General features: G+C 35.1%; 1 protein-coding gene and 1 non-coding gene across 2 annotated transcripts; one reads left to right on the top strand and one right to left on the bottom strand.

Annotated features, from left to right (window-relative positions):
- The first annotated feature begins 3,152 nt into the window (after window positions 1-3,152).
- On the top strand, window positions 3,153-3,237 carry LOC113697675 (small nucleolar RNA SNORD36). Its single transcript, XR_003449950.1, has one exon. It is a non-coding gene; the product is annotated as a small nucleolar RNA SNORD36 (small nucleolar RNA).
- Window positions 3,238-10,183: 6,946 nt separating this feature from the next.
- On the bottom strand, window positions 10,184-12,012 carry LOC113697146 (uncharacterized). The gene is made up of 2 exons (XM_027216623.2): window positions 10,916-12,012; window positions 10,184-10,559 (listed from the first exon to the last, which is right to left on the bottom strand). The coding sequence occupies exons 1-2, from the start codon at window positions 11,732-11,734 to the stop codon at window positions 10,443-10,445; spliced, it is 936 nt and encodes a 311-aa protein (XP_027072424.1). The 5' UTR covers window positions 11,735-12,012; the 3' UTR covers window positions 10,184-10,442.
- Window positions 12,013-12,024: the final 12 nt, after the last annotated feature.

The raw sequence follows: 12,024 nt of genomic DNA, 5'->3' as shown, positions 1-12,024 counted from the left end.
AAAGAAGGTTTGGGGTGTGTATTGATGCAAAATGAGAGGGTAATTGCATATGCTTCTCGCAAAATTAAAATCTCACGAGAGAAATTATCCAACTCAAGATTTGGAATTAGTGGCAGTGGTGTTTGCATTGAAGAAGTGGAGACATTACTTATATGGGGTGACGTTTGAGGTTTTTACAGATCACAAGAGCCTTAAATACTTGTTTTCCCAAAAAGAGTTAAACTTGAAACAACGTAGATGGGTGGAATTTTTGGAGAATTATGATTGTACGATTAATTATCACCCGAGAAAAACTAATGTGGTAGCTGATGCTTTAAATCGTAAAGTACAAGCGGATGGATTGATGATTAAAGAATTGCACTTGTTAGAAGAAGTTAGTGTTTGGAACCCTTGTCTTGAATCATGAAAGGTAATCTTTGGAAACATTGTTGTGAAATCTACTTTATTAGATCGTATCAAGAAGGCACAAGAGAAGGATTCACAGGTACAAAAGTGTTTGGAGAAAGTTAAAAAGAGGGAAAAATCAGATTTTAATTTGGGATTAAATGGTGTACTAAGATTTCAAAATTGCATAGTACTGCCAAAGGATGAAGGGTTAAAAAGAAAATCTTAGAAAGAAACTCACCGTTCTAAATATACGGTACATCTTAGAGGAAATAAAATGTACCAAGATTTGAAGATCTTGTATTAGTGGAAGAATATGAAGAAGAAAATTGCTAGATTTGTCCAGACATGTTTGATTTGCCAATAGGTTAAAGTCGAGCATTAGAAACCATCTGACCTATTGCAACTTTTGGAGATACCCGAGTGAAAATGGAAAAATATCACCATGAATTGTGTATCTGGATTACAAAGGACACAAAGAGGTCATGACGCCATTTGGGTGATAGTGGATAGATTGATCAAATCTATTCATTTTTCTGCCAATTAGTATGAAGTACTCACTGGAGAAACTAGCTAAACTATATTTGGATGAAATTATAAGATTACATGGGATACCAGTGAGTATTGTGTCCGAATAAAACGTTCGGTTTGTTTCTCGGTTCTAGGAGAAGATGCAAAAAATGTTAGGAACTAAATTGAGTTTTAGTACTACCTACTACCCACAGACGGATGGACAGTCAGAGAGGACAATTCAAACTCTTGAGAATATGTTGAGATCATGTAGGTTGGATTTTGGAGAAAGTTGAAGTAAGTACTTAACATTGGTGGAGTTTGCTTGTAATAATAGCTTCCATTCATCCATTCAAATGGCTCCTTATGAGGCTCTTTATGGTCGGTAGTGTAGATTTTCAATTTGTTGGGATGAAATAAGCGAAAGAAAGATTTTAGACCCAACTGCAGTACCATGGATTGAGGAGGCGTACGAAAAGGTGAAAATGATACGCTAAAGGATTCAAACAGCCGCTAAAAGAGTTATGCAGATAATCGAAGGAAGGATTTGGAGTTTGCAGTTAGAGATTAAATTTTCCTCAAGATCATTCCTCTAAAAGCGAGGTTGATAGTAGGAAGAGAAAAGAAGTTGCAACTAAAATTTATAGGACTCTATAAGATTCTCCAACGTGTGAGAAACGTGGCCTATAAGTTAGAACTATCACCGAATTTGTTTCGAATCTATAATGTTTTTCATGTATTTATACTCAAGAAGTATCATCCAGATCCCTCTTATGTACTGCAATTAGAAAATATTGAGATTGACGAGACACTAACTTATGAGAAGAAATTAGTGAAACTTTTGGATCGCATGGTGAAAGAACTGAGAAATAAGCAAATCTCTTTAATAAAAGTTCTATGGAGAAATCACGGAATAGAAGAAGCAACTTGGGAGGTAGAAGAAGAGATTTGAGAGAAATATCCAAATCTATTCCGAATCAAGATATGAATTTCGTGGACGAAATTCTTTTAAGGGGGAGAGGATGTGAGGACTCATATTTTTACTCTTAATTTGGCCTATTTTAAAATTATTTACATTCGTGCTATTTAATTTTATTATTTAAGCATGATTTTTACTTAAATTATACTTTTATCGTTTACGTGTCAAAATTTTTCAAAAGTCGCATTGGCGCGACTAATCGAAGAGTTGGAAAATTAATTTTAGACTAGTAAGAATGAATATTTGTAGTATTAGAAGAACTACCTTGGAGGATTAATATTTAAGTGTAGTAAACAAGAAGGAAATTGGTAGTGCATGACACTATTACACAACTATTCAAAATTGACTTTCTCACCAAACAAAAGACTAGTTTTTCTTCTTACCTTTACACCACAAATCAAAAACTCATCTTCCCTCATTCTTTCTCTCTCTTTGGCCGAATTTAGAGCTCAAGAAGAAGGGAGAAAATCTTCAACTTTTTGCCTTAATCTTGCTCAAAGATCCACACCCAATCCTCAAGACCTTTGGATATTGTTCTAACTAGAGGAAAGTTACTATCTTGTGGAGGTTTTTGGTGGATTGTGGTGAAAAAAAACTTGTCTCCAACTAGGGTTCAAGAAACTTGAAGAGGTAACAAGTTCATCTCTTTTGATCTTTAATTTTTACAAGAATTAGTAATGGTTAGTGGTTGTTTTGCAAGGATTTGAAAACCTTAACCAAAAACCTAAGTTAAAGGATTTGAGAAAACCCTTGTTTCTTGCCTTATATCTTAGGTAGTGGCTTTGAGGTGAACTTCTAGGTAGAGAATTTGAGAATTCTTGCTTGTTGGTTGCTAATCTTGTGAGTTATGGCTTGATATTTGGCTTGGTAGTGGAGAGAAAACTTTAAGAAATCAAGGGGAGGGGCTGACCAAAATTTTGCTGTCTCGTTCCCTTGCTTTAATTTCGAATTTTGTTGCTCAAATGGCTGCAAAAATGCTTGTTATATGTTGTATTGTGTGTGAAAAAATTATCTTTCAAAAATTGTTTCCATTGGTTGGTTAATATTTCTTCAAGTGCTCAAGAGGGGTTCGACAGGAATTCCGACGAGGAACTTTAAAGGAATTTCTTGCTCACTTGCTTTTGAAATTGGTGAGTGTCAAGTGCATGACTTGTTGCATAATATTTGAACTACTTCTTGTTGAATATGTGAATTGGACTTGTCGAGACAAGTGTGTACTTTATTTGCTGGCATTTTTTTTTCCAATGGTAAAGAGTACCACAATAATCCCTTTTGTTGGGGGCAGATGATGAACAAAACTTTGTATTTCGGGTTGACTGCAATGGATGATGCTCCAAATTCGAGCTTTTTAAAACTGATGCCTCCTAGTTCTTCCAGGCTCCTCCAATCCCAAATCCCTGCTACATTTTCTTTTCTTTTTTTTTTTTTCTCTTTGGGGTTGTTATTTGCATTCAAGATTTTCCGCCTTGCTGCTCTTTTTTTAATTTAATGTTGAAAATGCCTTTGTAGTGTAGATTCCTATTGGATTATTAGGAATGGTATATGGACCTTTTTTGCTCCTAGTTGCAATTGGAGATTCATCTCATAAGAAGGGTGAGTTGCACATCAAGTCGAGCAATCAATCATAGTATGTCATTTCCAAGTTTTTATCATCGGGAATGTTCAGGTCGATAGTTTAGGTATATTATACTCGTTTCGTATCATTTTAGTAGTTTTAGTTTTTATTTTTCACACAGTTTAAAAAATAGTAGTTAATTTTGTTGAAAAAATAAATATAGGTGCTATTTTTTAAAAAATATTCTTATATTAAATAGAATACAACTTTATATTAATTATTTATGAAAATTTGTATTAATTGTTTATGGGAACTTGAATTGATGGTCAAGGAATTAATGGTCAAGGAACAATTTATATTTATACTAAAAATAATAACAATCTACATTGAATAAAGATATTTTAGAGAAATTAAAAGATAATTATATTTTTCAATTAAAAAGTAGATTATAATTTGGGATAGTTGAAAAAGGAAAATATAACTGTTAAAGTGGGAAGAATATTTTAGAGAAATTAAAAGATAATTTTATTCTTTAATTAAAAAGTGAATTATAATTTGGAACAAATAAAAAACAAAAATAGGATTATTAAAGTGAGAGGAGGGAATGTTTCTACTACTTTTTTTGGGAGCAAATTTACAGCTCTTTATCACGCACCTATTCCCCAATTCGTTTCCTACTAGAAAGAGTCAAGCATGATATTCACTGCCAAAAAAGGTTCGACCAGGCTTTGGCCCAATTACCAAAATGTCAAGAAATAATTATGCGAGGCATAAATTTGCATCCGGGAATTATTGATTTTTCCTTCTTTTTTTTTTCAATTTGGTAAAATCTGATGATTGTGCTCCCTATTAGTACTGGCTGGCGTCTTCTTCATATCAATTACACCACTCTTTTATGACTTTTTTTAAAAAAAAATGAGTTGGGAGGGCTATGAGCCAGATGGAGGCCAAGCGAAGGCTGTATTTAAGGCGAAAACCAACCCAGAACCACCATGTATGCTTGTTCCTCGTCAAATAAAATACTAACAATAACAATTACAGCAACATCAAAATTAATCCGTATGGATTAAGTAATTTTGGGCTGTTTTTTAAAAATTTTGCTGTAATGGTGGTGTATATGAAAATTTGTTTTTATAGTTGTTTGTTGGCATTTTTTTAAATTTTAAAGATTAAAAAAAATCATCCAACACGACCCACAACCACCAACTACCGCCATATCCTCTCCCCTTCTCGGATCCTTTTCTACTTTTGCAAGGGAAGGGGAGGGTTTTGTAGATGTAGAAGAAAGGAAGGCGAGGAAGGATGAGGGAGGAAGAAGAAAGAGAGGGGTGGGGAGGGGGTAATGACAGTGGTTGGTGATAGTGGTGATATGTGGTAGAGGATAATGGTAGGAATTATTTTATTTTTAATTTTTTTTAGTTGTATTTGAGAATGTATATATGGATTAGGTGTTTTTAGAATTATTTTTGGAGTGTAAATCCAAACTAAATGGAATAGACACGCAACCAAGTTTAATCATTGAGAGGCTACCATCTCATGGTGGCAAACGAAATGAGCAGCTCGATTAAAATTGTTCACAAGTGCTTTTAGAATTATTTGCAAGTGTGTGTAGAATGATTTTTGAAGTGTGTTACTGTAACATTGTAGTTCAAAAACAAGTTTGTAAAATACAGTCCAAACCAAATGGAACATACACACTGTGAATTTTAATTGCTAAGAGCCTATCATCTCAAGTTGGCAGACGAATCGAGTAGCTCGATAAAAACTCAAGTCAATCTTGAGCCACTCAAGTCGATTATCGAGTCGAACTTGAACATCTAAGTACTCCACTCAAAAGCTCAAGGTATATTCTTATAATAAAGTAATTTTTAACTATCTAAAAATCTATATTTTTGGGACAAATTACATCTTTTATCACTTGGGCTCGAGAAAATTGAGTTCGAATTCGATTTTAATTTACTTCTCAAGGAAGGAGGAAGCTATCGAATTTGAACTCGATCTCAAACATCTCTTATATCTTGCACGAATTTAACTTCAACTTCAAAATTGAAAGCTTGTTGAACTTTGACTTCAAGTTTGAACTCGAATAAATTCGGACAAGAGGCACAAACGGTTGCAGATGCAACCGTTTGTGGCGATTTGTGCATTTTCCAACAGCCCGTTTGTGGCGATTTGTGCATTTTCCAACAGCGCGTAACATTTTTTGCATGTCCCGTAACTTTCTTTACATACGAAGCAACTTTAGAACAAATTTTTGTGGGCCCCACACATGACGTGAAAATCGAGTTACATGCTGTAATTTGAGCCGCACAAAATTCTGAGGCCACATCGTGGCCGTGCAACCGTTCCTGTCCCATTTATCATTCGTGCTCCACCAGCTCGTTGCTACCCTACTATCATCATCATCGAGCCTAAAGAGTCGTGTACGTGAAGTCAGGGGGATGATTTTGCTCCACCAGCTCGTTGAAGGATACAGTAGTATATGTTCAATTCAAATCCTAAACAGCTAAATGTGTAAGTTGTATTGGGTCATATCCGTCAGATAAACAGCGCATCAGTAGCCCAACCAATTGCTGTAATTGGGTCCCGTGAATAAATGATTGAAGGCTTCACTGCACCTGTTGCAGTTCAAATCTTTAAGGTGACGGACTAAGGAGTACGTAGTCATCTATCTATCTGTCTGCTCATCTTCCTCCAACAAGGAAAGATAAAAATGGAGCAAATATTAGTATCCTTGCAGTTGTGGCAGTGACTTTTCATCAATCAAATATCATCAACTTGTATCAGAAATTCTTGTTATTATTTTTGAGAACCCCACCCCACATGAGAGCACCAGATGTTGGAGGTTGTCTCCACTTATATATTCTTTCATTTCCTCTGTCTTCTTCTTTTTTACCAGCAGTATTTTGGACAGAATTGGAGCATTCGTTTTGCAGGTGGCATAATTTGCCTCCTGCAAAAATGCTATTCATGAAATTTTTCGTCTTCTCAGTATTGAGCCTGGCCTTTTCTTTTTCATGGTCAAATTTTCGACCCCAGATCTGGCAGAACTAAAATTATTAGAGCATCATGACATGATGTGACCTGGTTATAAACGGACCCAAAAAAAAAAAAAAAACCCAACATCATGGATCAATACCCATTTCTAGTACTCTATTTTTCGTAAATTCCAAGTTGTGGTCGTCGTCATATCTATCATATCATCCATGCCCGCATGCAATATGCATTAAAAAAATATCAGACCTCTTGCTGCTGTATGGTTCTGTGATTGTTCCATCAGTCATTTTCTTTTCCTTTCCTTTCACGGCATATTTAAAATATCTGCCCACCATTATTAATAATACTAGGGAAAATTTGGGAGGTTTCTGTCAATTTCACTCGGCTCCCCTCAAATTTAAAAAATTACACTTATTTCCTTTGACATAGTAAAATACCTATAACGCCCTCCACTTGGTAGATAATTTTAAATTTAAGGTAATAAATTTACAAAACCTAAAAAAATTCTATTTTTCTGTCTCTTGTCTATTTTCGCTTCTCTCTTTTCTAATTAATATAACCTCTTTTTATTACCTTCAATTTTGTGGATATTAACAAATTAAAATTTACAAAAGCAACCGAGAGCAGATTATGTGTCAAATTAAAGGAAATGAAAAGGCTCGTAGTGATAGAGAAATGAATAATGAAATTGATGATTGAAATAGGAAAAAGAACTAAAGATGCGAAAATTGTCACATTTTGTTTGTTATGGGAAATTTTTTTTTATAAAATGTCAATAATTATATATGGATTTCTTTCATTGGATTAGATTTTTTATTACGATTTTATTATGGAGGTGGAATTTATTCTCTACTTTTGAGATATCACTATTTTTAAAACCATAGGAGGGGTTGTAATGATGATTTTAGATTAGATTAGCTTGTATTGAAAAGGTATTTGAGTATTGATATTTAATTTTTGGTACAATTGATTGTCAATTGGGTTTGTGTGCATGTTTTTCTTTCTTTTTTTTCATGTGTTAAGTATTGACATTTTATATATAATTTAGGATTTTTTTAACGTCTACTTGATTTTAGAATTTATATTTGGATGGTTGTTAGGGATTAAACTTGTTAATTTATGTAAAGTGTGGAAGAAAATGATTGAGCATGCTATATTTTTCTTTCTTAATTTGTACAAAAAGGTAATTTAGGATTTTTGTGAGAAAATCTATCTTGTTGGACCTACATTGTTATTAAACATTAAAAGTAGGGGAGGAATATGTAATTTTTGAAACCTGAGAGGAGCTCTTTGTAATTGTTAAAAACCTCAGGAGAGCTTTGTGAAATTATCCCATAACTCTAACATCTTTAGTGAGAAGTTTGATTAGCTACTCTATACTGGGAATTAACACCTTTTTGCACACTCATTCTCACCTTTATCATATATTTTATCCTTATCTTATCCATCTTAAACTAAAACAAACACTTCTGTAGCTGTTGGAGGGGAAAGAAGGGTGCCATCTACCTTTGTGACTAATAAATGCTCCTGTTATTAGCGTTTGTGTTTGCAGCTGAAATCCAACGAAATCTAATGTGATAGTGTATACACTGTCAGTGTATATAAGATTTACTCATACATGGATTAATCTTTCCTGCACTAACAGTATATATGGATTAGAATCCCATCCTTCTCGCTCATATGCTATTACTTGGCGAATTACCACTTACTTATTCTGTGGCAAAATAAGTGGTTGGGCATTATCCGCCTATTCTCTTTTTTCTATTCATTCTTATCTTAAGTATGTCACTTCCATGTTGTCAAAGATTTGAACAATGAAAATAGATGGCGAGTGCCTGATCGAATTGATCAGGTCATGTAGGAACCGTTCAGTGACATTCACAGGTCTTCTGTTCCCAGTTTTGACATAATCAACCACAGGTGATGACAGTTCTGGTGGCTGGAATCTTCCCATTTTGCAGAAATATTTGCCTGCACAGGTGGTGGCCCGTCTGGATCATTTTCTGGAATTGTATAACTGTCAAAAGTGAGTGATTGTTCATCGGAACTGTTATAGTCCGAATTGAATTTGAAATTCAACTTTTGCACACATATCACAAATTAATCGCTGATAGTGTATACACTGTCAGTGTATATAAGATTTACTCTGCATATATACACACATGAAAGTAGCTATTTTAATTAGAGTTGTTTCTCACTCCTACGTCACACACCTAATTGAAGAGAATTAACGGGTAACGAGTCACTAGGATTTTACCCATATTAAATCCTAATTGGATTATATTATATGTTTATAAATTATCTCTAATTTAAAATAATTTTAAAAAATAACTAATCTTATTTTAAATATATTGTTTTAAAAAATAACTAATCTTATCTTAATGATTCTACTTTCTATCAAATTATTACATATAGAACTATAATAAAACTTTTTTCAAATCATAATTATTGAAATCTTACATATTCCAAGTTACTTTCTTTCACCACCATACTGTTGATTAGCATTCAAATTGTTCATCATTTCTTCCCTTTATTTTGAATTAATTTAATGTAAAAAAAGAATTAACTGTTACACCTACAGATTTACCAATATTGTTGGAAACTGAATATTTAATAACAAAGAGAAATAAATTACAGTTATGAACCACTGTATCTACTACAATAACTCAATTTTAAATAGTTAAGGTTGAAATTTCCTAAAAGTTAAAAGAGGTTTCTCGATTCATATCACCATTAGATTAAAGTCACTTGGTTGACTAGTATATTGGAGATTATAAATTGCCGTATGGTACCAGTAAAGACAAATGGAAGAAGTTAGCAAACGAGAGTAAAATACTCCTCTACTAGTGCTTCCTTAATTAGCCGCAACTAGCAACTCAGCATTTTAAAATTTTCAGCCTTATTCGTCTACTTGGATAAGAGGATTTCCAACCTCCACAGTCAGTGCTGTGTATTATATTGAAGTTTGACTGTGTCTTTTCCTTAGACTTTTCCTGTTGGAATGTTTTCACTGCATCACTCCACCCCACGAGGGTTTGTTTGGACAGTGAATTGTTTGCTAAAATTTATTTACTCGGCATTATCAACAACTGAGCTCGATCAACTAAAAACAAACAAACAAAACATGAAAAACAGAAAAAGTACCTTAGAAGCCTCTTGGGCTGTTGGTATAAATGTCCCGGTGAGGATTGGCACTTAATTGTGGCTTCCTCCGATGGAAAAATTCCGTCTAACTCCCTCTCGCCTTAGATTAGGCCAAAGCAAGTTATATAAATGTAACCGTTGCGATAAAAAAAAAGAGTTGTATTATTAGATCCTAATGCAATAAATAACTGGTTGGCAAACTCGAGCAGCTTTGAGGACTTGCTACAATTGCCTTAAATTATTGTCTCTTGATGGCTCGAATCAAGATCATGTTTTTTGTTTAGCCAAATACTAGCTAGTAGCGTATTCTTCTTTTACATGCAAAAAATTCGTTGATACACCACGCTATTCTACATATGCAAGCTTTGATTGATATATACATAACTTGCATAAACTTCTGCGTTGCTTGTCAAGATGTTATCTGACCAATTCCATTGTGGCACTGCATTCTTTCGTCACGATACGGCATTATGCAGTGATTAAGTTTCTTACCGCATATTTAGTAGACCAGCACTATAGACAAGATTAGTGGTGATCTGACACGCAACACTACACAACATATGTATACAAGCCAAACATGAGCATCAAACCAGGGGAAATTTGACAAAAAGAAAGAAAGAAAGAAGTCGTGGGAACTTTAATCTTCAGCAAATGTACTTATTTCCCTGTAACTATACCGTAGTTATGGGAACCCTTAAAAGGATCTATATATAGTTTATATTAGGACATAACAGAATCTACGTACAAGTACAGACTCAGAAAACTTTTTAACAAGATAGCGATCATATTTATGGAGGAGAAACAGTAGTACGTAGGAAAGACGAGCGGTCCTGAGCATGTTTCGGCAAGGATTTTGGACAGGGAGTCCATAGTCTAGAGGCCATCGTAATAGCCACCAACTGTGATACGAGCTCTGGTGATGGGAACGCCTCTTACTGCTGAAATTGCTTCATTCAACTTGGTTGCATGGTGAACCACTCGCTTCAACCTCTAAATGTCAAAACACAAAATAACAATAATGGCTTCTCGGATCAGGATTTGATCATTTATGAAAGAAATGGCTCGATCTGATCTGACACATGAACAATTTACTACTACTTGTTTTTCTATCGTTCATTACCCCCATTGATTTCGACAATATTTTTAACAACTGTGTGATCATTCTTCAATACCTGATCGAAACCATCAAATCTTGTACCAGTATATTTTCAATCAGGTAATCACTACAAATCAAGAATTGGGATGATCCGGGGAGAGCTGTTAATATAGTTGAAAAGATGGATACTTCACTTCAGGACAGAAAAGAGATGTTAATGAATCCAAGAGTTATGGAAAACTTTGCGTACCTTGTCTTCAGTGTAAATGTGGAATTGAAGCTTCTGATTCTGTTGTTGCTGCTGCTGCTGCTTATTCTTTCGGACACCTCCGAATACAAGGATGCAAACTGTGGCAACACCAAAAGAACAAATAGCACCTATTCCAGTTAAGCTCCACTTCAGTATATTCAGCCCACCATGATTCTCTTCCCACTTAACCTCTTTTTGATTGTCAGCGTCATCCATCTTGATCATCTTTCCTTCTGGATCAATTTTCTGTCTTGGCGAGGAAATCTTGGTTGTTTCCAGAGCCTCACCAGCAGCTTTATAAGCGTCTGCTTTCTCCTCAAACTGAAAAGCACCCGCGTCAATTTGAGGCTTGATCCCCCTAGCGGTGTGGCTGCTGCTGCTGTTGTTGTTGGACTTGGGCGAGTCCAGTTTCATGTCGGCAAATAATTCAGTTTCCTTCATTTTCTTGAAGAAAACCTGCGAGACTAGATCCTGATCAGCTTCCCCTGTTAATATCTTGGGACTTCTGATGGATGTGTCAAATGGGGCCTTAATCACTTGTTTCAGCCCTTGATCGTCAACTTCGGGGATCTGATTCTTAAGTGCTGGCTCCAGCTGAATTGGGATTGGCACGAGCTGATTAGGCACTCTGGCTGCCGTCTCTGCAGTAGTTTCGACAAATTTTGATGATTTTGGAGATGGGCATATGAAGTAATTCTTGAAAACATTCTCAGAGGCAGTGGTTGCATATTTTCTTGAGAAAATCTTCTTCCCATCATCATCATGGATTTCAAGAAATCCATCATCAGGGAGGACTTCCCACTCTTCAAGACCCTCCATTTTTAGTTTTTTTAGTTCTAGCAAAAGATCGCACTAGCTAGGGAGAAAAGAAAAGTAGGGAATGATGAAAAATTTGGGTTGGATGGTGGGGATGAATTATTAGGTTCTTCAACGAAGGTGGCTTTCATGGAGTGTAGCGAAGGAATACTATTCAGACCAGGCCACCACCACGGCCTCCTCTCTACCTCTATTATGATGTCTTCTTGCTCTTGGAGTGAAGACTGGAAACCAGCATTGAGAGTTAATATGATGTAATTAGGAGCTTATCCTTCTAAAAGGTGACAAAGGGA

Source organism: Coffea arabica, chromosome 6e (assembly GCF_036785885.1).
Source record: "Coffea arabica cultivar ET-39 chromosome 6e, Coffea Arabica ET-39 HiFi, whole genome shotgun sequence".
NCBI lineage: Eukaryota > Viridiplantae > Streptophyta > Magnoliopsida > Gentianales > Rubiaceae > Coffea > Coffea arabica.
Note: the sequence above shows the minus strand (reverse complement) of the source record. Positions and strands in the feature narration are given on the sequence as shown.

Coding starts and splice junctions, on each gene's coding strand:
- LOC113697146 (XM_027216623.2), bottom strand. CDS start 11,734: ATGGAGGGTCTTGAAGAGTGGGAAGTCCTCCCTGATGATGGATTTCTT. Junction 10,560..10,915: donor ACATTTACACTGAAGACAAG/GTACGCAAAGTT, acceptor TTTGACATTTAG/AGGTTGAAGCGAGTGGTTCA.